The 24079-nt window shown below is 45.5% G+C and overlaps 1 protein-coding gene across 2 annotated transcripts in view; it reads right to left on the minus strand.

Annotated features, from left to right (window-relative positions):
* The window catches only part of GLB1 (galactosidase beta 1), a 316597-nt gene that overhangs the window by 247758 nt on the left and 44760 nt on the right, over positions 1 to 24079 (minus strand). For both annotated transcript variants that reach the window (XM_078688334.1, XM_078688335.1), the window contains exon 5: positions 17818 to 17912. In XM_078688334.1, the coding sequence (XP_078544460.1) occupies positions 17818 to 17912 (95 nt within the window). The remainder of the gene's footprint in view (positions 1 to 17817; positions 17913 to 24079) is intronic.

The following is a 24079-nucleotide window of genomic DNA, read 5'->3' on the forward strand; positions in this document are numbered from 1 at the left end:
AACCTGAAAGGTTCTGTTGCTCAAAAAAGATTTGAGCCACTCTAAAGCTCTGCCTGATATTCCTATATCCAAGAGACATTGCGCAAACATTTTATGGTTAACCGTGTCTAATGCAGCGCTTAGATCGAGGAGGATGACTGCCACCGATCCTCCTCGATCCAAGATTTCTCTAATTTCCTCCGTAACCGCCAGCAGAGCGGACTCCGTCCCATGTTTGGGGCGGAAGCCCGTCTGTGAGGGGTCAAGCAGCTGATTACTCTCGAGAAAAAGTGTTAAAATGCCATTTATGTATTTCTCTAAGATTTTGCTGGCCGAGGGAAGCAGGGAGATGGGACGGTAATTATTAAGGTTGTTAGTGTCCATATTGTTTTTTTTTACAAGTGCCCGCACCATAGCCTGTTTCCACGCAGGTGGGACCGTGCTTGTGGAAATGGAGGCATTCAGTAATTTCAGCATTGTAGGAAGAATGGTGCGGGTGACGGCCATCAATGTACGGGGTGGAGCAGGGTCACTGGGAGAGCCAGATTTAACTTGCGTCATTAGAGTGGCGAGTAGTTCCGCGCTTAGCAAGGGGAGCTCATCTAGCAAGGGCGACAGACTGCATATGGCTTCCTGCGAAGAAGGCGGTGGTGAATCCACGGAGTCAATCTGATCCGCGGCCGGGAATGATGAGTAGATAGTATCGATTTTATGAAAGAAAAACTCCGCCAAATCTTCGCACCGTGATTGCAAGTTATAGTCGTTTGAAGGAGGTTGAGGGAGCTTAGTGAGACTTTTCACAATCTGGTAAATCTCTTTGGAGTTGGAACTAGCTTCAGAGATTTTTAGTGTATAATATGTCGATTGGGCCATCTTTATCTCTTTTTTATAGGCTCTAATAGCCTCTCTATAGGTGGTTTTATCTGACTCGGCGTACCCCAAACGCCATTTCCTTTCCAGTCTTTTACACTGACACTTTTTCTCCCGGAGCTCAGCCGAGTACCAGGGGGCAGTGATTCTGGACCTTTTTAAGGTAGTTTTCTTGATAGGAAGTATAGCGTTTAGAGAGTTCGTAATCCAGTTGTTAAACATATCATTAGCTACCAAAGAATCCTGATTCATTGATGGTTTTGATGTCTCTAACTCATGGACCCATTGATCCAGCTGGAGTTTGGACCAGTTCCGTGCTTCCCGAAATCCCGGTGTTAAGGCAGGGTTTTTATGAGTCTCCCAAACAAGGGGGATTAGAAAATGATCCGTCCAGGGAAGAGCAATCGGAAGATCTGCCTTCAGATTGGGGCAATTGCTGAACACTGGGTCTAACAGATGGCCTTTAGAGTGCGTGGAAGATAAAACAAGCTGCCCCATCTGTAGAGCAGAGAGATCTCCAATTAGCTCTCAAGCAATGTGGTCAGTAGTGTCATCAAAGTGAATGTTCAAATCGCCTAACAGCGTAAAATTTGAAGGGGAGGAAGCTAAATCCGCAACAGCCGAAGGTAGTGATACATAAAACTGTTTTACAGGGCCTGGAGGGCGATAGATAAGTGCCCCAGAGAAACTAGAGAGAGGGAGAGGGGTTGGCCTAACGGCTAAGGCGCTTGACCTCGGACCTTGGGATCTGGGTTCGAGTCTCGGTAACGACGCCAAAAACCTCCTGTGATTCTGGGCAAATCACTTAATCTCCCCGTGCCTAAAAAATGAAAGTGTGTCCTCATGTAATGTAACTGGTGCTATGTAAAGCGCTCTGATAACTGATTCGGTTCGGGTCTAGTTCGCGCTATATAAAACTCTGCAAAAAAAAACAACTAATGTTCGGAGAAAACTCAAGACAAAAAGACATGCTTTCGCAGTCAGTAAAGGGATTCTGGGTGCATTGGCAGGCATAGTGGTCTCTAAATATAATTGCCAAGCCGCCTCCCTTCTCATAGGGCCGATCAGTCCTTACTATTTGATAGCCCTGCGGCAGGGCTTGTACTAAATCAGGTTCCGAGTACGGGGTTAACCACGTTTCGGTAAGGAAGACTGCATCCGGCTTGTGTTCCTCAAGCAATAAAGATATTTCTATAGAATGTTTAGGTAAGGACCTACAGTTTAAAAGGTACATTTTATATGCCTGTTGCGTATCAGTAGGGGGCAAGGGTTTGAGTTGAGCTATAGCTCTTAATGTTCCCTGTAGGAGATGCAGGGGTTGTGGCCCCTGGCCCCGGCCGGTCGCGGACGGGCGTAGACGGGCTTGCCTTTGGTGCACTTTCGGCGCGCCCGCTGCGCCGCCGGGAAGTGGCAATCATTTTATAGGCGAAGAAGAGAGGGTAGGGTGGGAGGTAGCCAGCAGCTAGAGCGCTACCCCTCCGTACCCCCAAGATGGAGTCCACCCTCCTCTCGCACCAGCCCCGGTAAACATCACTTACAACAAAACTTTTACAACGCACTACCTTTACAACGCGGTCATTACAACGCAAACTATTACAACGCATTGCGCTGGGGGGCGCTCTAGGATAGGGAATAGGTTAATTTACTATCCAATAACCTTCCCTAGTGTCCACGGGGACTGGAGTTGGAATAGTAAATTAAACTATTCACTATCCAACACCCAAAAGCGCTATGCGTTGTAATGGTATGCGATGTAAAAACCGCGTTGTAAAGGCATGCGATGTAAAAGCATGCGTTGTAACGTCATACATCCACCAGCCCATAATAGGCTGTGCAGGGAGTAGGGGTCAAGGAGTGGATTGGACGAGGTAGGGCGTCGTTGAGGTAAGATTTTAAGTAATCTAAAATCCACCAGCAGTCTCTAAGTACACAATTTTAAAAAGCTTCAATTAATGAAGCGTTTGGCGTCGCAATTTAAAATAAACACAGTATATTAAAAAACGAACTCTGCAAGCTTTACAGCCCCCAGCTTTTCGCCTCAGGGGTAAACAGCAGACTCATCTGTGCGCCCGCGTTTCAACGCGGATTAAATATTCACAGAGGGCGGGAGGTAGCCAGCAGCTAGAGCGCTACCCCTCCGTACCACCAAGATGGCATCCATCCCTCTCTCGCACCAGCCCCTAATCAGCTGTCCAGGGAGGAGGGGTCAAGGAGTGGCTTGGACGAGGTAGGGCGTCGTTGAGGTAAGATTTTAAGTAATCTAAAATCCACCAGCAGTCTCTAAGTACACAATTTTAAAAAGCTTCAATTAATGAAGCATGTGGCGCCGCAATTTAAAATAAACACAGTATATTAAAAAACGAACTCTGCAAGCTTTACAGCCCCCGGCTTTTCGCCTCAGGGGTAAACAGCACACTAATCTGTGCGCCCGCGTTTCAACGCGGTTTAAATATTCAGAGAGGGCGGGAGTTAGCCAGCAGCTAGAGCGCTACCCCTCCGTACCCCCAAGATGGCATCCACCCCTCTCTCGCACCAGCCCCTAATCGGCTGTGCAAGGAGTAGGGGTCAAGGAGTGGCTTGGACAAGGTAGGGCGTCGTTGAGGATAGGATTTTAAGTAATCTAAAATCCACCAGCAGTCTCTAAGTACACAATTTTAAAAAGCTTCAATTAATGAAGCGTGTGGCGCCGCAATTTAAAATAAACACAGTATATTAAAAAACGAACTCTGCAAGCTTTACAGCCCCCGGCTTTTCGCCTCAGAGGTAAACAGCACACTAAACTACATTACAAAGCCTTGTGTTGTACCTGCAGCAAACAAATAAAAAGTGAAAACGCTACGAATATATTACCCCTTGGCCGCGGTGGTAATTCGGCCGTGGTGCTGGGGGGGGGGTGGCCGCGCGGCCGCGCGGCTCTGCCATGCTCGTGACGGAACCACTCCATCACGAGCCACGGACGCACTGTGCTTGTGACGGAGTGGTTCCGTCACGGCCACTTAATAGAACGCGCCGCACAGGCGCGGAATCGCGGCAGCGTGGCCGGGGCGGCGCGCCGGATCCCCTCCATCACCAGCACAGCACGTCCGTGGCTGGTGACGGAGTGGTTCTGTCACCAGCGCACAAGGGGTTAAAGCAGAACAGATTTGTCCACAACCGATTTCTCTGGAATAGTAAGTAACACGAGATTCTATTTTCGGCAACAGTAGGAGGATTTGTAACCATTTTTTTTATTGTATTACTTCTAGTTGCCACACGATGGCAGTATTTTACCATCATTCAATAATCCTTTCAATTCATTCCAGTAGAAAGCGACAAGAATTTACAGCCAGACTTTTGGATCGGTCAATGATTATTTGGTGTGTTATGGTTTTTGCAAAATTGTATTGTTGGGAAAGCTGTCCGGCACTCAGTCTAAAATTAAAAACAACACTGGCAAAGCCAGTAGGTCTAGCGTTGCCCGGAACTAATTTTTAGGTCAAGCCTGGCGTTGCAGCGCGCATGCGCTGATCACTCTGCAAGGCATGCAGTAGTAGAGTACGGTGTGTAAGCCTCGCCCACTCTCCTACCATATTTTTTATTAGATCGGGTCATTGTCCTTAATAAATGCTGGCTTCCAATTCATTATGAGGCTCGTTAGTCCTGCTTTGTTACCGCCCTGTCCCCATTTGGTACCGCCCATAAAGACTGGACCTTTTACTTCGCTCCTTACTTTAGTTAGCCTGGGAGCACCATTTTCTTTAATGAATAATGAAGGACTGTAGGATTTGGCCCTTTTTAGGGCTTGTGCCTAGCATTGCAGTGTGCAGCACTGCTCGCGCGCGCAGCGAGAGATTTATTGGGATAGAAGGATTTTAGTAGAAGGACTTTTGCTCACGCCCATGCTTTGTAATTGGGCAATGTGAAGATTTATTCAAAACTCTGGCTTCTTATTGGTTTTCAGGGTTTTATGTTACCACCCTGTGGCTTTTGGTCACATGCCCATGAGACAGCGAGTCTGCGAGTCACTTGCTCAGGCTGTCTGCACGGGCCAGTGGGCTCTACGATTGGTTGGCAACTACCAAATAAGCTTTCTGGTTGCTGGAGCTTGTCAACCAATCAGAGAGCCAACTGGCGCGTGCAGGCAGCATGAGCAAGACAGGCTGTAGACTCGCTCTCCCACGAGCTTTGTCAGCCTTGATCCTGCTGTCCCCGCCTACAGAACAGAAAAGCCGCGCTGGGATTGGTCCCAGCATCGCGGGTTGCCTGGCAACAGAAGGGTTCATCCGGACGGAGCCGCGCTGAGAATCGAGGAAGCGTCCAGTGTCTCCTGGTAACCAGGTCTTCCCTACGCTCTGCAAATCAGGACAGTACCCCACGCAGGAAAAACAAGGACAGCGCCTCAGTGGAGGCTTTACGAGGAGTCCTCTCCTCCAGATGGGATTAAAGAGCAGTGTCCCCAAAGCGGCACTGCCCCTCATATGGGCAGTGCTAGGCTCCGTTCGGTGAGAGCCTGGCACTGCCCATATGAGGCACAGCGCTCCCTCACTCCGAGCGGCAGCCCTCTTGCCTACCTCGAAGAGCGGTAGCCCCGAGGCACGGAGGCCCGAAAGGGCCCTCCGAGGGGAGGGGTGGCGGTGGCCTGTCCGTGCAGCTCAGCCTGACACACAGCCATTCACACTGTCACTGCACATGCACCTCACCCTGCCCTTTAGGTCTTACAGGGAGCACTGCACCTTATTTCTTGCAGGGCAGGTGTAACCCGCAGTTTAGGATGTTACCGCCTCGCTTTTGAAAGTTGTTTTGTGCTTAAAGTTACTAACTTTGCTTTTTGACGCGGAGGAGGTATGTAAATGCATTCATTTTAATCACACTTTGTGCGTGTGGTGGGGAGACAGGGTTGCACGCCATAAAAGTTAATTTCTCCTAATTTACTGAATAATTATGTTTTAGGAGCTAGGGAGGAAGTGCAGGGACACTGAGCCCATGTCAGGGAGGGGGGTGTACACTGGTTAAGATAGCTGTGGGGGTCCTACTGCACCCACTGCTTCTAAGGCTATTGGGGTATTAGCCTTGCGAGGCAGGGGTGCGAAGCCCCTATAGATGAAGGCATCATTCTGTGGGTTTCTTTGAAGGTCGTCAAGCTAGGAGGGGGCGTTCCTTCTGAAAATGCACTTTCCTCAGCTTTTGCTGAAGCCACAATTGTACCCTAAAATCCAGCAGTTGAAATGTTTTCGGAAACATTTAAAAAGCCATCTTTGGAATGCGCTGCGACACCCTACCAATGACACACTGTGCGATTTACACATAAGTGTACCATTTCTTCTGAAATAGCATTGTTTTGGAAGAGGCAGTTTGAAAGAAGCCGCCCTTTCCCCGAGCATTAAACATATACCAAGACTATGTCTGGTAGCCCAGAGCCCAAATGGTGGTAATGGTCCTTGTGCATGAAGGGGTGGGCTGGGGTTGTCATTTGGTATTGATTGTCCCGGGACTCACATTATCCGTATAGACAGAAGGCACATAATGATTTTATGGAGTGCCTCCCCCACCTCCAGCAGATCCACAACAATAAACACATACAAAGTTTCTTCTTCCAGGAAAGGAGCGGCTTATAGCGAAACTGGGCAAAGGCTAGATGGGCTGGAAGAAAATGTCACAGGTCAGATGAGGGTAACGTGTGATTGACTCTGTCCAACCCTACTGGCCCTTCAAAGGCTCCACTTGTTTGGCTGTATCTGAATTTATGTATACGTTAGTCAGGACACCTCTCAAAGGCCTGGCTGAGGGTGGTCTAGGAATATGGCCAGGGCGTGCTGCGGAAATGGACCAACCAGAGCTCCTGGTCCAGCTGTTGTGCGCATTGAAGGCCCTGTCATCATGCCTGGGTGGTAGAGGCACGCGCTGATGTCCCCTCTGTCTACGTCGTGTTTACTCCCTGTCCAACATCCTCGAATGTGAGGATGCTGTAAATCCTGCATCCCCCGATGTCATCAACTCTGGCTTCTGTTTTCCCTAGATTGCACTGTCTGGTGCCATCTTCAACATCTCAGCTGCCCTGTGCCCCACGGGAGAACCCTGAAATAACATCACACATAGTGAGTGGTGTTAGTTTGTTTCATACAGCTCCGGCGAAGCTTTGGTGTGGGACCGTAGCAGAGCCACCGAGAAGTAACGGAGGGGCAGCACGCCAGCGGAAGGGACCTTACAATAGAAAAAGAAAAAACAATTCAGACCACTGAAGGAGCACAGAGGCAGAACCACCAATGGAGGTAACAGCGGACTCCAACAGTGAGATGTTTGCCACAGAGAAAAGCTTGAGTTACTTTTACAGAAGGAGCAAAATGATAGCAGGGTGAGAAAACTTGTGGGTGAAGAGTGCCGGATGTTGGCTGCTGCTCCTTGGAAGCACTGCTTTGAAGCTTCTGGGTTTCAATTTTTAAGGAAAGACTGCTTCCGGTTCCCTCGGCGTGTCAGATATGGAAAACTAACAGGCAAGGTTTGTTCGGACTTATACTGGAAGGTTATTACATCCCTGGAGGATTTGGGTAATGTGTGAGTGTTTTTTTTACATTTTAATCATGAATGTGGTGAATCTGGCACCCAGGTTAAGAACCTGTCTCAGAGGCACTAGGGATGGTTTGGAGAAAACCTACAAGCAGAGCATTTACGCCGTCAGTGTGATACACAACCATGAACCACTGTTTGGCAATTAAAGGGGAGTGGTATAGTTTTCGCTTCTTCACCAGGTGTCAATGGTAATAGGTTTTTTCACTATGTGCTTGAACTGTACATGCGTGGTAAGATGTAAGAATGAGATAATCCACGTAGAGTTTCCCTGTTTCCAAATGTTAGGAGAAAATTCACATCTTTTTAGTTCTAATAACCATGAAAGTTAAAATGTTTACTTTTTGCCGAATAAGTAAGCATTTTAGGTTGTGGTGAGTTTAGCAAGAGCATTCAGGACTGAATCAATTTCAGGTTGAAGTGGAAGATGTTTATATCCAATGGTAGAGTCCTACAATCATGATTGTTCCGATGGTAGCGGACATTGTTTTTTTTTTTTGTTTTTTTTTGTAAAACATAAATAAAAGGCATTTGCTATTGACATTGCAAATGACAATGTATTTTATTTGGGTTTTCTTTTTTGAAACATAAATAAAAGGCATTGGGATTAACAATGCCAAAAGCTTAAACTAAACTTTTAGCTATTGGCATTTTTAATTACAATGCCTTTTATTTATGTTTTACAAAAGAAAAACAAAGAAAAATGTCATTTACAATGTCAATAGCTCAAAATAATGTCAGTGCGAGACCTATTGCATTGTAAATTCTTGTTGGTTAAAGTCCCTAAACTTTTGCTTTCCCCCTAGACCTTTTTTCTGACATGGTGTTGACAACTTAGCTGCTTTGGACACTTTGCCACTGCTAATCAGTGTCAAAGCGCAAATGCTCCCTGTATAAAGCGTAATGGTAATTGGTTGTCCATGATTGGTATGTTTGCCTTACTAGTAAAGTCCCAGGTAAAGTGCACTCTGTGTGCCAGGGCTGGGAATGCAAATGGCACTAGTGGGCCTGCAGCACTATTTGTGCCACCCACACAAATATCTTTAAAAAGGGAACTCAGGTCTGCCATTGCAGGGCCTGCGCACAGTTTGTTAAAGCCATTGCAGGGCCTGCGCGCAGTTTGTTAAACAGCCATGTTGTTCTGTCAAGTGCACTTACCTGCCAGACCTTACCCTTCCCTTCCTATGCACATCGACACCCCTATGGTAGGTCTAGGGTACCCCCAGGACAGGGTGCAGTGCATGTGAAAGGTAGGACATGTACTGAGGTGTGTACCATGTCCTGACAGTGAAATAATCTCCATTTAGTTTTTCACTGTTGAAAGGCCATCTTGCCCATAGGACAGAATGGGAAGGCTGTGTAATATGTTTTCCCGCCTATCTTCCCAAAGGCTTACGATGGAAAGGTGAAGTTTAGTATGCCTGAACTCACAGTGTAATACACATCTTTTTATGAAGATGGTTTTCGCATTGTGTGTTCAGAAGCCACTCTTTTAGAAGTGTCTGAGTTTGTGTGCTCTGACATTTCTGTGTGTCTCTGCCTGGCTGTGGATTGACTGTCTGGATTTGAAAGCGATAGGATCTGGGGAATGTCTTGATCCATGGGATGAGGTGAGACTGCAACAGGCTGACCTGCATCTGGAGTGTATGGGGAGGAGAAGCTCCTAGAGGAAAAGAGTCCTGGGTTGCTGCTATAAAACAATTGGCTCATCTCCTGCTGAGTGACTAAGAATCTAGACCCCCACTAATCAAAGAAAGAAAGGGGTCAATGGCAGGGAGGCACCCAGAACTGGTTTTAACAGGGATCAGTGCCCCCTGAAACACAAAAACGTCAAAGCCATTGAGGGGTATAACTATGAGAGCTGAAGCCCCTGAACTTTGGAAAATGGCTTGATCAAGTGTAAACAAGACTGGAACTACTTTGTGGTCAAGAGGACCTTTGCCAAGGAAGAAACAACTGAAGAGACTGAAGGATAGGACTGACCCTTGCTGTGTGTTCTGGGGCTGGCCTGCAGTTTGCTGTTTTAACCAAGAAAATGCTAAAGGGGCTTTGCTGTGTGTTGTGTCCCCATGCTTGAAGGACTTTGCTTTGTGCTGTGTCCTGAAGTAACCAAGGGACTGAGGTGAGCTGGCTCACTGTTTGGAAACACAGGAACACAAAAGTTGCCATTAGAGTCTCAGCGGCGCTGTGGGTGCGTGCTTGTTGCCGCCTGAGACCCTCGTAAGGACTGCCCTGTGATCGTGGGCGCCTGGAGTCCAAGTGAGTCTCAGCGACGCTGTGTGCGTGTGCTTTGTGCAGCCTGAGACCTTCAGGAGGATTTGCCTGTGATTGTGGGCACCAGGAGTCCAAGCAAGGATGAGCGATGCGGTGTGCGTGGCTTTGTGCAGCCTGAACCCCTTTGTGAGGACTGTCCAGTGATCGTGTGCACCGGAATCCAAGTGAGTCTCATTGACGCTGTGTGCGGGTGCGTTGAGCACCGTGAGACCTTCATGAGGATTTGCCTTGTTATCGTGTGCACCGGAATCCAAGTGAGTCTCAGTGACACTGTGCACGTGATCTTCGTACAGCCTGAGACCCGTGTGTGGAATGCCCAGTGAACGTGCACCCGAAGCATAAGGAAAACACAGCAACACTGTGTGCGTGTGCTTTGTGGCAGCCTGAGCTCTTCGTAACTGAAGGGGCCCGAACCAGCAGTCCCGGAGGAGCTGAGTTGCCGGCTCGAACCGCCATTGCCAATTCACAAAGCTGCATTGGAGGCCCAACCGCTGGACGAGGAGAGTGCGTTCGTGCCCCCAGGTAACGTGTGTGTTGACTCCTGGGGTGGGGCGTGGAGGGAGACGCTCTCTGTCTCTCTCTCGTGTTGGCAGCATGAGCCTCTGCTTCGGCTCGAATCGCGGCCCGTATTGCCAAGGGAGTGGCGGTACAGGGGCCGGAGCGCGAAGCTGCACTTTTTGATTACATCGTATCATGTTGGGGGCAACTGTGAGAGGCTGACTGCAAGTCAGAAGGAGAGGTGGAGAGACCACCTAAGGCCCAGTGATTGAGCCCTGAGCATATTACGCATTATTCCATTTCTGCCGAACGGAGTACCCGACTGTCGTATTACACATTGCATCATTTCTGCATAACGGAGTACCTGATTAGAGTATTACGCATTGCATTATTCCTGTATAACGAACTAACTGATTAGTGTATGACGCATGGCATTTTATCTGCATAACAAATTACCTGATTGTCGTATGACGCATTGCCTTGTTTCTGCATAACGAATTACCTGATTATCGTATTGTGCCTTGCGTTATTCCTGCATAACAAATTACTTGATTAGTGTATTGTGCATTGCTTTATCTTTGCATAACGACATATCTGGGGACTGTATTATGCATTGCATTATTTCACCTTGCAAAGTGCCTGAATGTTGCGTTACGCATTGCATTCTTTTCATTGCAGAGTGTCTGATTGCTACGTTATGCATTACAATATTTTTACATTGCAAAAGTGCCTGATTCTAGCATTACGGACTGTATGACATGATATTAGGAGTACAGGAGAATGTTTAGAAGTGCTCATTAATATCGCCAGAACTTACAAGGACTGGCCTAACAACCGGTTAGGAGAAATATTACACAACCTCATATGTTGGATTTATATTGAGTGTTCTTATCGTATATCTTTTTACATAAAGTTTATACTCGTTTTTATAAAACGAGTGTGGATTGTATTTGTGGTGTCATCATTGAATTATAGGGAGTGTGGTTGCAAATACTTTACACAATTGCCTTGAAGATAAGCCTGGCTGCTCGTGCCAAGCTAAAAAGGGGGTGAGAGGGGCTATCTAAGAAGGTGACCTTCCTTTCCCAGACGTTGGAATGCGAGTCCCTACTTTGCCTAAGGTACCTACCTCAGCCAACCAGGAATCCCAGGTCTAACAGGGACAATGGCGGCTTTTACTTGAAAAGTGGCTCCACCCCCTCCAGCACTCGCAGGACAATGGCGGGTGCCACTAGTATGCAGAGCGTGCACCCGCTTTCACAATAGTTAGTAATGACGTAGAAGTTATCAAAGCTCTGGTTGGCTTGGAGCACGCGGTCTGCGGGTTACGTGCAACTTCCTGGAGTTGTGTATTCACTTTAATGTTAGTGGCTGCTGACTGCCTCACAAAACGCTGATTCGTATACAAGTGCTCCATAGGCGGCTAAACACAGCAAATGGCAAATGCTCTTTTAAAGCTTTAATAACGGCTGGAAGAGTGTCACATATTACCTTATGAGCAGCGGGAAGGTGACCTCTCCTTACCTTCTACCTGCTTCTGCTACCAACTTTACCTCTTTACCCACCTATGATCACAGTTTACACCCTCGCTTACTCTATTTCTCTTCTAATGAGGTCTCTCACTTTCCATTTGACCAACATTTTGTGTTGTGCACTTTATGCCTGTAACTACAACGCTTTATATAAAGTGAACTATAGGAAAGGGGTCTTCAGAGCCACTTATTCTAATATTGCTGCGTTAGTTAAAACTTCGGAAATGTGTAAGTGTCCACTTGAGAGCATGACGCCCACCCCTGATAAAGAGAATAATCAATAGTTACTTTAGACTCCAAGGCTATTTGCACAACAATGAGGTAGCCAAATTCTTGTTGTCTCAAACAATTCTTTTGATACATAGAAAATTAAATGCACCGTCAGTGGTAGTAAGCACTATATAAATGCATACTTTCAAACACAGATGGGCAATGGACTTTAACAACAGCACCTCATTCCTTTACTGCCGTCTTATCCAGGTTATTGTTTGTGCACAAGACTCCAACACCCGTCACCCTTTGGTGCTGCTGATTACAGCTTCACATAACAATTCTAACAATAAGTAGTGCACCTACAAGAATACGTCTCAGTCCTTTTGTGTTTTCTTTAATTTAATCCTTTATTATAGCATCTATATAAGATCTTTAAAACACGCTGGCTGCTATATAAATGCAATTTAAGCAATAGAGAGAAGAAAAAGACTATCATTCAATATATGAAAAAAAGGGTAATGGAGATCTTCTAATGATTAATTTATTGATTATTGGTTCCTCAAAACTGAGAAACAACCGCAAACGTGTGTTGCGCCTCATCGTGGCAGGCAGGGGGCTTTCAAGTCTCTGATGCTGCAAGATAGTAAAACAAACATTTGCAATGCAAAAGGTCTCGCATTTGTGCTAGTTTGAGAAATTGGCATTTTAAATCACAATGCCTTTTATTTATGTTTTGTTCTTTAAAACACAAATAAAAAGCATTGCCATTTACAATGCAAATAGCTTAAACTCGCAAATGCAAGACCTAATGCATTGCAAATGCTTGTTTGAAAGAGGAATTTAGGATCCCTGAAGCTGAACGTCTACTCTACAATCAACTATCACATGGAAAACTTAGGGTGGAAGCAGGGAGGCAATGGACATCATCTGAACAATGGTTGTTGGTTATGGAATGGGAGAACCGGGTCCTTTGTGAGAGTTAGAAGTTCGTCAGGACAGAGCTGTTGACGTGCGAGGTGACGGGACAAGAGTAGTGGGAGGCAGACTACTAAGGGTGACAGCTCACCAGCAGGACATGGAAAGACGTCTAGCCAGAGCAGGAAACAGTGAGTCCAGTGCAACAATTAAATTAGTTCTTGTAAAAAAAGTAATGCACTGGTACTACACACTGATCTGGATAAATCAGTGGGATAAGCAACACAGCACTGACTGTTGGAGGGGCTGTGGGAATGCGGGCTCCCTTCTTCATTCACTGTGGAACTGCCCAAAGTTAGACACATACTAGACACAAGAACTGGACGAAATAGATTGCAGGTGTAACCTGAAACTGATCAGGGCACTGGGATATATTATTTTAACGTTTCAGACATACTCGGCAGGTTCTTTAAGGGGACGCTTGATTGCGTTGCTACAGTGTGCAGCTAAACATTTCATGTTATTCAGATGCCCTAATGTGGAAGTACCCAGTTTTAGATACATCATGCTTGCATGAAATTTGAGTGCTTATTTGAATGGAAAAAAAAGCGATGTTGATGGCCAGGGAAAAGAACAATTTGCTAAAATGTGGAAACCATATTTGGCAGAATTCTCCCCAGAATTTAAAGAGATCACACGTATCATGTTTTGAGGGTGTTGAGATTCACTGATTCAGAACACCTGAAATGAGTATACAAATAGAACGTTGAAAAATGTATAGGAACGCGACTGTAGAATGGAGTGTGACCCACCAGCCTGGACGGTGCTAAAGACATTTTGGACGATCAGCAAGAAAAGCAATGAGAGTGGGGATAGTAAGGGGAGGATTATGGGGGGGCTAGTTTTTTTATTGAGCAATACACACAGCAGGATGAGCATTGTTAAGATGGCATATAGGATCTGATTCAGTGATTGTAAGACATACGTGCATTGTGAAAATGTCAAGAAGTTTTGAGTTTTTACAATACTAAGAAAATTGTTGACATCTGACAAAGATTTTTGATGAGTGGATGGGCCTCAACTGGTTGAAGCTCAGTCCCATGGACGGAAGCTAGTACCCAAGGCTTAACTTTTGCTAGTCATAGCATTGCACTACTAGCTCTGAAGTCAAGACTCATGAAAGCAGACAGAAAAAAAAAATCTGGCTTGCAACTACCATTTTGAGTTCTGTAGTTTGTACTCCTTGCCCATCCGTCAGCCCTTCTTAGCAAATAGGAGGCTGTTGATGAGCTAATGGCAGAAAAATGAGTACTGATTCACTTACTACAGCTTAACAGTCAAATGAATATATGGCTAAGAGCCATATTTAGAGCTCTGCAGTCAAGTTACTTCATCAAATATGTGACAGATATCCAATCCTACGTATTACAAGTACATTATATCCAATGACACTTGTAATATGGCGGATGAATCCCATGTTTGTGATGAAGTAAACCGTCTGCCTAACTCTAAATCAACATTACATTGCCTGTATTCAACATAAAGTCCCTGACAATAAGACAGTAAAGCAATATCCCATTGTCTTAGGAAACGGAGATTCAATCATCTTGGACCGGCGTACCATAACATATATATATATATGTAGTGACTTAGTAAAGTCCAATCTTCTCTTTGTTTATATATTAGTCAACATGCTTTTTTCACTTGATGCTCTGCACAAGCACTTTCACGTTGCACTTACGAAGCAGCCCGAGTACTGACTTAATTATTAATCTATATAGATTTTGAACACTCTATTGCAAATTGCTCGAATAAACCAAATGTTGGTAATCAGAACTGTGCGTTTTTGTTTTTTGTTTTGTGTTGTGTTGTTTTTGTCATTCAATGCTCTAATATATACATATATATATTTACATGGGAATCATATTGTGTATATGCAGTTACTAAGCAACTATCTAAGATTATACCTATAAGACTCCGGCAGAACCAATTGTCTTTTTACATTAATTCTAAATCATCCCCTAAGATTGAATCAGTACTGGACCGGTGTGTAGCCTTTTGTGGGTTCAGATCAGATGAGAGGTGTTTTTCAAAGGGCGCTATATGCCGGAGATCTTCTCCCTCTGCATCCTTCCCTGGCTGTGCTGTGGCCTAGAAATGGCTTGTGTACTGATCTGCAACCATGCTGCGGAATAGACAACATCGCAATTTTGTCTCAAGAGCATTATACTGCACAAAAGCGTGGGTAATATCAGACATTTCGTCATTGCATGAACAATACTAACTTCATCTACTTGCAATGAATTGTCACTCAAAGTATCACACATAATACATTGAAATGTCCAACATAAGCTTTGCGGAAATTGTATAAATGTCACACATAAGCAAATGGTAAACCTGGCAGCTATGTCTGGATAATTGCATCTTCTGTGAAATAGTTCTCCTGTTCAATACATTTTTTGTCTAGCCTATTTTTGTTGTGTTGTTGATGGCCTGTTTTGGGTGGCTTTGCAAAGACATGCACTCGTTTCAGTCTTTTACTAAAGGAATATTGTGCTCGGTTTAAGATTCTGAAGGGCAAACCTGCATGTAACACCATTGGGTCATTAATTGTTCAGAGAGGATGCATGAGCAGATGAGAAGTGGTTGTCAGGTAGTAGTTAGTGTCAGAATGCAAGTCTGGTTTCACTGCACTCTTTGCGGGTCAAATTCCATGTCTTGCCTTGCGACCTCAGACTGCCATTCATTTTGGACCTCTTCCTGCATTGGCAGAGAACCCTTATTTTGGATTGTACAAGGCTGCCTGAACTTCAAGGGCATTAACTAGCAAGCATTGCATCGTTAACTAAATGATTGCTTCTGCAATGTTTACAGGCCCCCACTTGGATACATCATCTCTATTTAACATCACACATAATGTATTTGAAAATAGCAACATATGGTCCAAACTCTTGAAAAGATCTCAAAGTAAGATTGAGAAATATAAAAACACAGACCACTGCATAGCCTTGAGTGGCCAATATGAAATCACATGTATTTTTGAGAAAGGCATGATGCACTCCATTTGAAAGTGTGAGTCGGTGTCAGATTTCAGGGTAATTGGACCATAATCCTAAACATTTAACTTGGTTCTAGTAGGGGACTTTTTGAAACTATTAACAGTCTGATGATTACAAAGAGGAATACCACCCCTGCACAATGTGCCAAAGAGATCTGTCATACTATAGCCTACATTCTTCATGTTAATTTATTCACCATTAGAGAGAACACGCAAAGGTCTCAGGTTTTCCAGTCATTCTGGCTTTTTTTGCCACTGGTGTACAGTACTGGCAGCAAGCATTTGGAAGTAAAAAGCACTGGCAAAGCCAAAAGACCAGCTAACTCATTTCTAAGGCACAGTCTACGGGTTTGACAATGCATATTAGTTATAGTCGGATCATTTGTCATGGAGCATACTAGCTATATTTCATGGTAGTCGGTCAATCATTACTCTACATTGTACTTTGCTATGGTCTTTGCGACTCCCCTCTTCATTGGTTCTTATACTGTAATTTTGTAATCCCTCGTTTTACCTCCTACTGGCACTGCCCATGTCCTAATGTTCAGACCACATACACCATCAGCGTACTCCAGTCTGTAGCACCAGTCCTTACACTACTAGTCTACAGGTACTTTCCTGGTGTATGCTACCTTCCCACTGCAGGTAGCAAGCTCTTCATATAAGTTATTCTAGTCCTGTCTCAGCAGGGGTCCTGACAGGTTATGGACAGGAGTATTTTCTGATGCTTTACTCACGACCTGCATCCAGGCACCATCAGCAACGTCCTCGTCAAAATGCCAGCAAGATTACTGTTGATCATGCAAGTGTTTGTCTGCAACAACAGATCTGGAAAAAAACAACCCTTCTTTGTGCTTCCATTTCTTCAGTGTCTACCAAGATAATATGGGTCATGACATAAGAATGTACTTATTCTGTGGATTTTCATTTGTTTCTCAGAGCATTCCAGGGTCCGCCAAGTAAAGAAGACTTCAAAGGACATGTCCCTTAACCCCATAAAGGAAGTTTAATACTCATAAATCTATAGCAATCCTTTCAAACACTTACAAAAAGTTGTACGATCTGTGTTGCGTTTGACATGATTCCTATACAGAAGTAGCTAGTATCAATGTTTGAGAAACAACCTCAATTTTCTGAACTTGGGCGCCTTCCAGACTGCTGTGTAATCTGTTTTAAGCCCATGTGTATACCTTAGGTTTACCAAACTAAAAATAAGGTGCTCCACATATTGAAATCTAATCCCCCTTTCAGCTTTGCTCATAGGCATCAAGACCTTCACTAAGGCCCTTGTGGTTATCTAGCCATTGCTCATCTCCATTCCCAAATCTGCAGGACCCATGGGTCAGGTCAAGGTCAAAGGGTGTAGCTCCTCCTTTGTCTTTATTCCAGAATGTCTTTTAGAAGAGCTAGCATGGGCTTACCAGTGCCAATAAAGCAGGAACAGGTTCTCATGCACTTCCACAGTGAATTAAGGTACTGAATGGATTATTCTCCACCGACACCTGGGACTGCACATTTAGATTTGATCTGGGTGGGTTGGTTGTGTGGATGTTCCGCTGTGACTCACAATTATTCACCAAAGTTTGGGAGCCTGGCTCAGGAACAGTGGTGTTAGAACGCTGTACTGGCTAAGCTTTCACAGATCTTGGTTTTAAAGGTATTTGAATTAACATAGAGAGGCACACATTTTGGGAGACTTTAAAGATGATAGCTATAAAACCATCTGAAGCTAATCTAATTATTTTCTAGGTGGCTTACTCTGGTCTTGGACCAATCATCAAATCTGATCAAACAAACAGTCTCATTGGCAAATGTAGAAAATTGGAGACGTACCCTAGATTTATTAGTTCATGTTCTACCATTCCTGTTCTCCAGTAAAATACATTTTCACAAACAAAGCATTTCTAGTAGGGTAAAATAAAACTATTGTTGTACCTGCACAGTAATAACTGGTCCTCCATTTTCATACAGCAGTGGCTTTATCTTTGGTAGAAACACTCCCATCCACTTGTCCACAGCTGCCAAATAATCTGCAAAGGAAAATCAAACTAAGGTATGAAGCTCCCTGATCAAATTCAATAAGTGCATCTCAGAGCAGCGGCAAGGCTCTTCCTTTAGGCTTTTGTGGAAAGACAGTAGCTGTCATTATGATACAGCTGCTGTTATTTTTACTACTTTCAGTTCTTTATGCCTAAGTCAACCTTATTAATCTTATTGATTTACTAGATCTGTTGAATACAAAACTGGAATAAGAACCTGGTAGTTTCATTCAATCCTCAGCTCTGGCTCACTCTTGAAGACAAAACAGTGGTCAAGGTTTTCAATCTGCAGCTTGATGTCATAGAAAACGTTCCCATTTTCCAAACTGACTGGCAGGAGAAGATGATATAAATGCACCAACAGGTTGCCATAATATCACTTTACTAGCTTCCATTGGGCCTAAGTAAAAGTTCAATGTTGTCTCCACCATACACAAAGCCTGTTTAGATAAAGGGCCTTCAAGTGGCTCAAACATTGGAGTCAGAACTCCTGGGACACTGGTGGGACATCATGCAGTGAAAGAAATGCCATAACTTCAAACCTTAAGGCTAAACTGAATATATTTTTGATCATGTAGACATCCAAAAACTGAACTTTAGTCTAACCTAGTGTTGGGCTCCACACAGAATGTGTGCCACGACTGCAGAATGTCAGATGGAGATCCCACCACACACAACTCAGCTGACCTTCCAGATTCACACTGTTGTGTAGTCTTGAACAGCTCACGCAACAAGCCGAAGAGACCAGAAGGCAATGGATATTTATTTATTATTTATTTTTAGAATTTATATAGCGCGGCTGATACCTTGCAGGCTTCCTGGCGCTGTAGAATACTTCAACTGAGGATAACTAGTCACGGGTAACAGGCGGAATGAGAATTAAGGAAACAACCAGGTCTTGATCCGTTTCCGAAAGGGGAGGAGTTGAGAGGTTTGGCGTATGTCAATAGGCAGACTGTTCCATAATTTGGCCGCTGCGACCCTGAATGATCTTCCCCCCGTTCTAGCTTTGTAACATCTGGGCACTAATACCAGATATGCTGAGGAAGAACGTAACGTTCTGGTGGGAGTATACCATGAGAACATGTCTTGCATCGGTCTGGGTCCAAGTCCATGCAGCGCTTTAAAGACAATGCAGAGGGACTTGAACGCCACCCGCTGCTTCAAAGGTAGCCAGTGTAACTCGGCTAGTGCTGCCGAGGCCGATGATCTCCTCGTCCAGCCAAGAGCTAGCTTAGCGGCGGCAGACTGAATTCTTTGAAGCCGGTCTAACAGCGTAATTGGGGACTCAAGAAGCAGGGCGTTGCAATAGTCCAGGCGACTAAGTATAGTACACCTGACTATCATCGCCCGAGCGTGTGAGGGAAGGAGAGGCATAATTTTACGCAGAGAGCGTAAGAGAGCCGAGCATGTCCCCACCGTTTTGGCGACCTGGGTGTCCATATTCAGATTGTTATTGAGCGTAGCTCCCAGGTTACGGACCGAGGTGACTGGCAGTGGTTTTTCCTTAAATTCCGGAGGCCAGAAATCACTCGGGAACTGACGAGAAATATAATTTCCCGCACAGTACAGAACCTCTGTTTTGGAGGAGTTAAATTGTAAGGAGTTCCTGTGTAACCACCCAGCCGTCTCACGCAGGCAGTCATGGAAGGAGGTTAAGGGGGTAAAGCCTTCTCCCTCCCATGAGAGAATAAGCTGGGTGTCATCGGCGTAGTTGATCGTTGTTATCCCGAATGACTTAATTAACGTTATCAGTGGTTTAAGATACACGTTAAAAAGAATGGGGCTGATGGAAGAGCCCTGGGGAACTCCCTGAGGTACTGGGGCAAAAGCGGATTGGAAGGGAGGGAGGGAAACAGCCTGTCTTCTGTCCTGAAGGTAAGAATAAAACCACAACAGGGCCGTGCCCTCCACACCTGTCTCGCGGAGTCTGTCCAACAGCGTCCCGTGGTTGACCGTGTCGAATGCGGCAGACAGGTCCAGCAGTATCAGTGCTACTGACTGGCCCCTGTCTGCACGCATGCGAAGATCCTCCATGGCTGTCAAGACTGCTGTTTCGGTACCGTGAGCAGGACGGAAACCGAATTGGAATTCATCCAAGAGGTTGTTTTGTTCTAGGTGCGTGGAGAGACACGAGCTTACCCAACGTTCGACCACTTTTGCAGGAAATGGCAGGAGGGAGATGGGTCGATAGTTAGATAAACAGTCAGGGCTCAAGGAGGGCTTTTTCAGAAGCGGGGTAACTAGCGCTTGTTTCCAGGGAGTTGGTACATATCCGCAGTGTAAAGAATAGTTACATATTCGTCGCAGAGTGCCGAAGAGTTCTGATCCAAAGTTTTTCCAAATCTTTGGAGGGAGGGGGTCAAGAGGGGATCCTGAGGTAATTCCGAGTGCCAGTCTATCAAAATCGGATTCAGGAATAGGGGGGAAATCCTGTAACCTGACCATGGGGTCGAGGCCTGCTGAGGTCAGGTCCTGCGAGCTGGTGGTGGCTCCCCGGCTGTTGGAGCATCCCAGCACAGGGGGTGCCTTTAAGTTGTGAATAATAGTGTTAATTTTTTCAGTGAAAAAAGTAGCGAGACTATCACAGAGGGCTTGAGTGGGAGGCTGAGTCGTTGTGGCACAATCTGGATGAGTTAAATTTTTGAGTATCTGAAAGATGCTTTTCGAGCTATTAGGGGCGTTGGCGATGGTAGAGCAAAAGTAGTTTGCCTTACTTTGCACTATGGCATTTTTATATGCCCGGAGGTTATCTTTCCAGATAGATTTATTAATATCAGTGTAGCCTTGCCTCCATTTTCTCTCAGATTGTCTGCAAGCTAGCTTGAGGGCTCTCAATGAGTCATCGAACCAGGGGGCTGGTGGCCTTCTCTTGGGATTACTCTTTTTCTGAGGGACTAGAGAATCCGCGGTGTTGGAGATCAGTGTACAGAGGGCCGAGTAGTTGTCCTCGACCGACTGCAAGGTGGAAAAACTGTTCTCCACATTGAATACAGGGCCAGTCAATCTTAGCTTGTCCAATGCTTTCCAATCTCTATACATCAAGTCGGGGGAGGAACTAAGTGGCGACCTGTTGGCTCTGCCACCAGCTATGTGAAATTTAATAAGTGCATGGTCAGTCCAGCACATGGGGAGTATATCACTGAGGAATACTAGCCGGGGTGAGGAAAAAATCAGGTCAAGCTGATGGCCGGCAGTGTGTGTAGGTTTGTTAACTAGCTGGGATAATCCCATGCCTTCACAGGAGAGTAAAATATTATTCAGGGCAGAATCCAGGCTACCGTTTGGCCAGAGATTAAAATCGCCCAGAATAATCAACTTGTTATGAGTAGTGGCCATGTTGGTAATGGCGGTAAGAAGCGACTTTTGCTGCATGGAGTTGAAGGCTCCCGGGGGACGGTAACAAATCATAGCCGTGAAGGTGATTCCGTGATGACAGTTGATAGAAAGGCCAAGTATTTCTGTGCCTGCAACTGGGTCCATGTCAAGAGTTTTTATGGACCAGGACGCTCTGTAGATAATACCGACTCCCCCACCTCGACCCTTGGGTCTGGGGAGATGCAATATTTTAAAATCTTGTGGACAGGCCCAGTCCAAATCAATATTACAGTCGGAGTGGGTCCATGTCTCGGTAAGAAATAGTGCATCGAGGTGATGATTATCAATCATTTGGGAGATTTCATTAACGTGTTTAGGCAACGATCTAACATTCAACAGGCCGCCTAGCAGCAGACCTTTACAGGCAAAGTCATGCAAAGGGTAGGCAGTATCTGAGAAGGATAGATGGCCTTCGTGCGCGAAGTCTCTGAATCGAAGTAAGGACTCACGAGTTAGTGGCGGATGGACGGAGACGTTTTGAGAGGCCCATGCTTCGTAACCCGCACCAGTCGCTACCGAGGCGCGGACGAGCGCAGACGAGCTTGCCTTATGCGCGCCTTCGGCGCGCAATCGTCGCGCCCGCTGCGCTCGTCCGCTGCGCTTCCTGTTAGAGCTCATGTTATATAGTAGAGGTCGTGCATAGGCGGGGGGGGCGTGGCCAGCCGCGGTGGGCGTGTCTGGCGGGTCCCTTGACCAGATAATGGCGGCAAGACGCGATCCCCGAGCGAAGCAACAAGCAGTCTGTTGCTCAGCTCAAGTCTGGAGATCCAAGCGTTATTTTAAGTGCACCAGAGTTAAAAACACAGAATACACAGTAAAAAATCACAATGGTTTAAAAAGATGCCTGCTCCCGGCTTTCCGCCTCAGGAGTTCTTCGCAGAGTATAAGTGAAGCGCTGGCGCTAGGAGCGCGATTTATAGAAACTGGGGAGGGGGGGGGGCGTGGCCAGCCGCGGTGGGCGTGTCTGGCGGGTCCCTTGACCAGATAATGGCGGCAAGACGCGATCCCCGAGCGAAGCAACAAGCAGTCTGTTGCTCAGCTCAAGTCTGGAGATCCAAGCGTTATTTTAAGTGCACCAAAGTTAAAAACACAGAATACACAGTAAAAAAATCACAATGGTTTAAAAAGATGCCTGCTCCCGGCTTTCCGCCTCAGGAGTTCTTCGCAGAGTATAAGTGAAGCGCTGGCGCTAGGAGCGCGATTTATAGAAACTGGGGAGGGGGGGGGGCGTGGCCAGCCGCGGTGGGCGTGTCTGGCGGGTCCCTTGACCAGATAATGGCGGCAAGACGCGATCCCCGAGCGAAGCAACAAGCAGTCTGTTGCTCAGCTCAAGTCTGGAGATCCAAGCGTTATTTTAAGTGCACCAAAGTTAAAAACACAGAATACACAGTAAAAAAATCACAATGGTTTAAAAAGATGCCTGCTCCCGGCTTTCCGCCTCAGGAGTTCTTCGCAGAGTATAAGTGAAGCGCTGGCGCTAGGAGCGCGATTTATAGAAACTGGGGAGGGGGGGGGGCGTGGCCAGCCGCGGTGGGCGTGTCTGGCGGGTCCCTTGACCAGATAATGGCGGCAAGACGCGATCCCCGAGCGAAGCAACAAGCAGTCTGTTGCTCAGCTCAAGTCTGGAGATCCAAGCGTTATTTTAAGTGCACCAGAGTTAAAAACACAGAATACACAGTAAAAAATCACAATGGTTTAAAAAGATGCCTGCTCCCGGCTTTCCGCCTCAGGAGTTCTTCGCAGAGTATATTCATTGTATTTATTCATTTATTTATTTAGAAGTTTTATAATCTACAGAAAATTAGCCTAAAGATATAGTATGGTATACTAAACTAGGCTGTTGTATCGAAAGGGAATGATACTAAAATGTCAGCATCCCAGAGGTTTTTAGTCAAGCAAGATACGTAGTATGACCACCAAACGCCCACTGGAAATAGCAGTTTCTGGCAGTATCAACATGGAAACTGCCTTAAAGCTATGAACTTTGGATGTAGAATGAGCTACAGGCAAAACAAGATCCAAGGAAGAAAAAGGAGGACAAAAGAGTGAGAGACAAAAAAGTATGAAAGAAAAACAAAAAAAAAAGGCAAGCAAGTGCACACACTCAGGAAGGGAAAATGCAGAGGAGCAGGGGGCCAAAACAGAAGATACGCATTAGAGGTGAACAAAGGCAGAGAAAAAAATGCCAGGAGTAATAAATCAAAGCAAACCAAAAAGCAACATAAAGGAGGGAAATAAACTGTGTTGAGAGTTGGAATGTAAAACTGGACAGAAGCAAGGAAAAGTGGAACCTACTCCAGAATTAAGAACGATTAGTCGATTTCTAAAAAAAGATGTGAAAACCTGAAGTCTATATAAAACATACGCTATCAAGTGTAAAACCATCATGGCAACGTACAGAGCATAGCAGTAGATACCAGATACAGTTTGCATACCATCAGGACACAATCAAGACTAACAAAATCAAAACACACTTCCTGCACTTCAGGCAAGACAAAACTGCATGGAAAAAGATAAAATTCTTATTTCTCTCAGTCACACCAGTTACCTGCACAGAGATCCATATGACCACCGTTCAGCAATAAAGGCAAAATGATGTGCTAGGTGAATAGGTTTGCACTTAAAATAAAAATCCAGACACCCTTAAAAAACAGCAAGGGCCCAATGTACAAAAAAGGCTGGGTGCAGGGCAATTTTGTGGTGCACAGTTACTAGCTTGTCCCTCAAAAGGCATCTACAACACCACCTTACCACAAAGGGACAGTTGGCAAAAAATGTGT

This window comes from Lissotriton helveticus, chromosome 4_1 (assembly GCF_964261635.1).
Source record: "Lissotriton helveticus chromosome 4_1, aLisHel1.1, whole genome shotgun sequence".
Taxonomy (NCBI): Eukaryota; Metazoa; Chordata; class Amphibia; order Caudata; family Salamandridae; genus Lissotriton; species Lissotriton helveticus.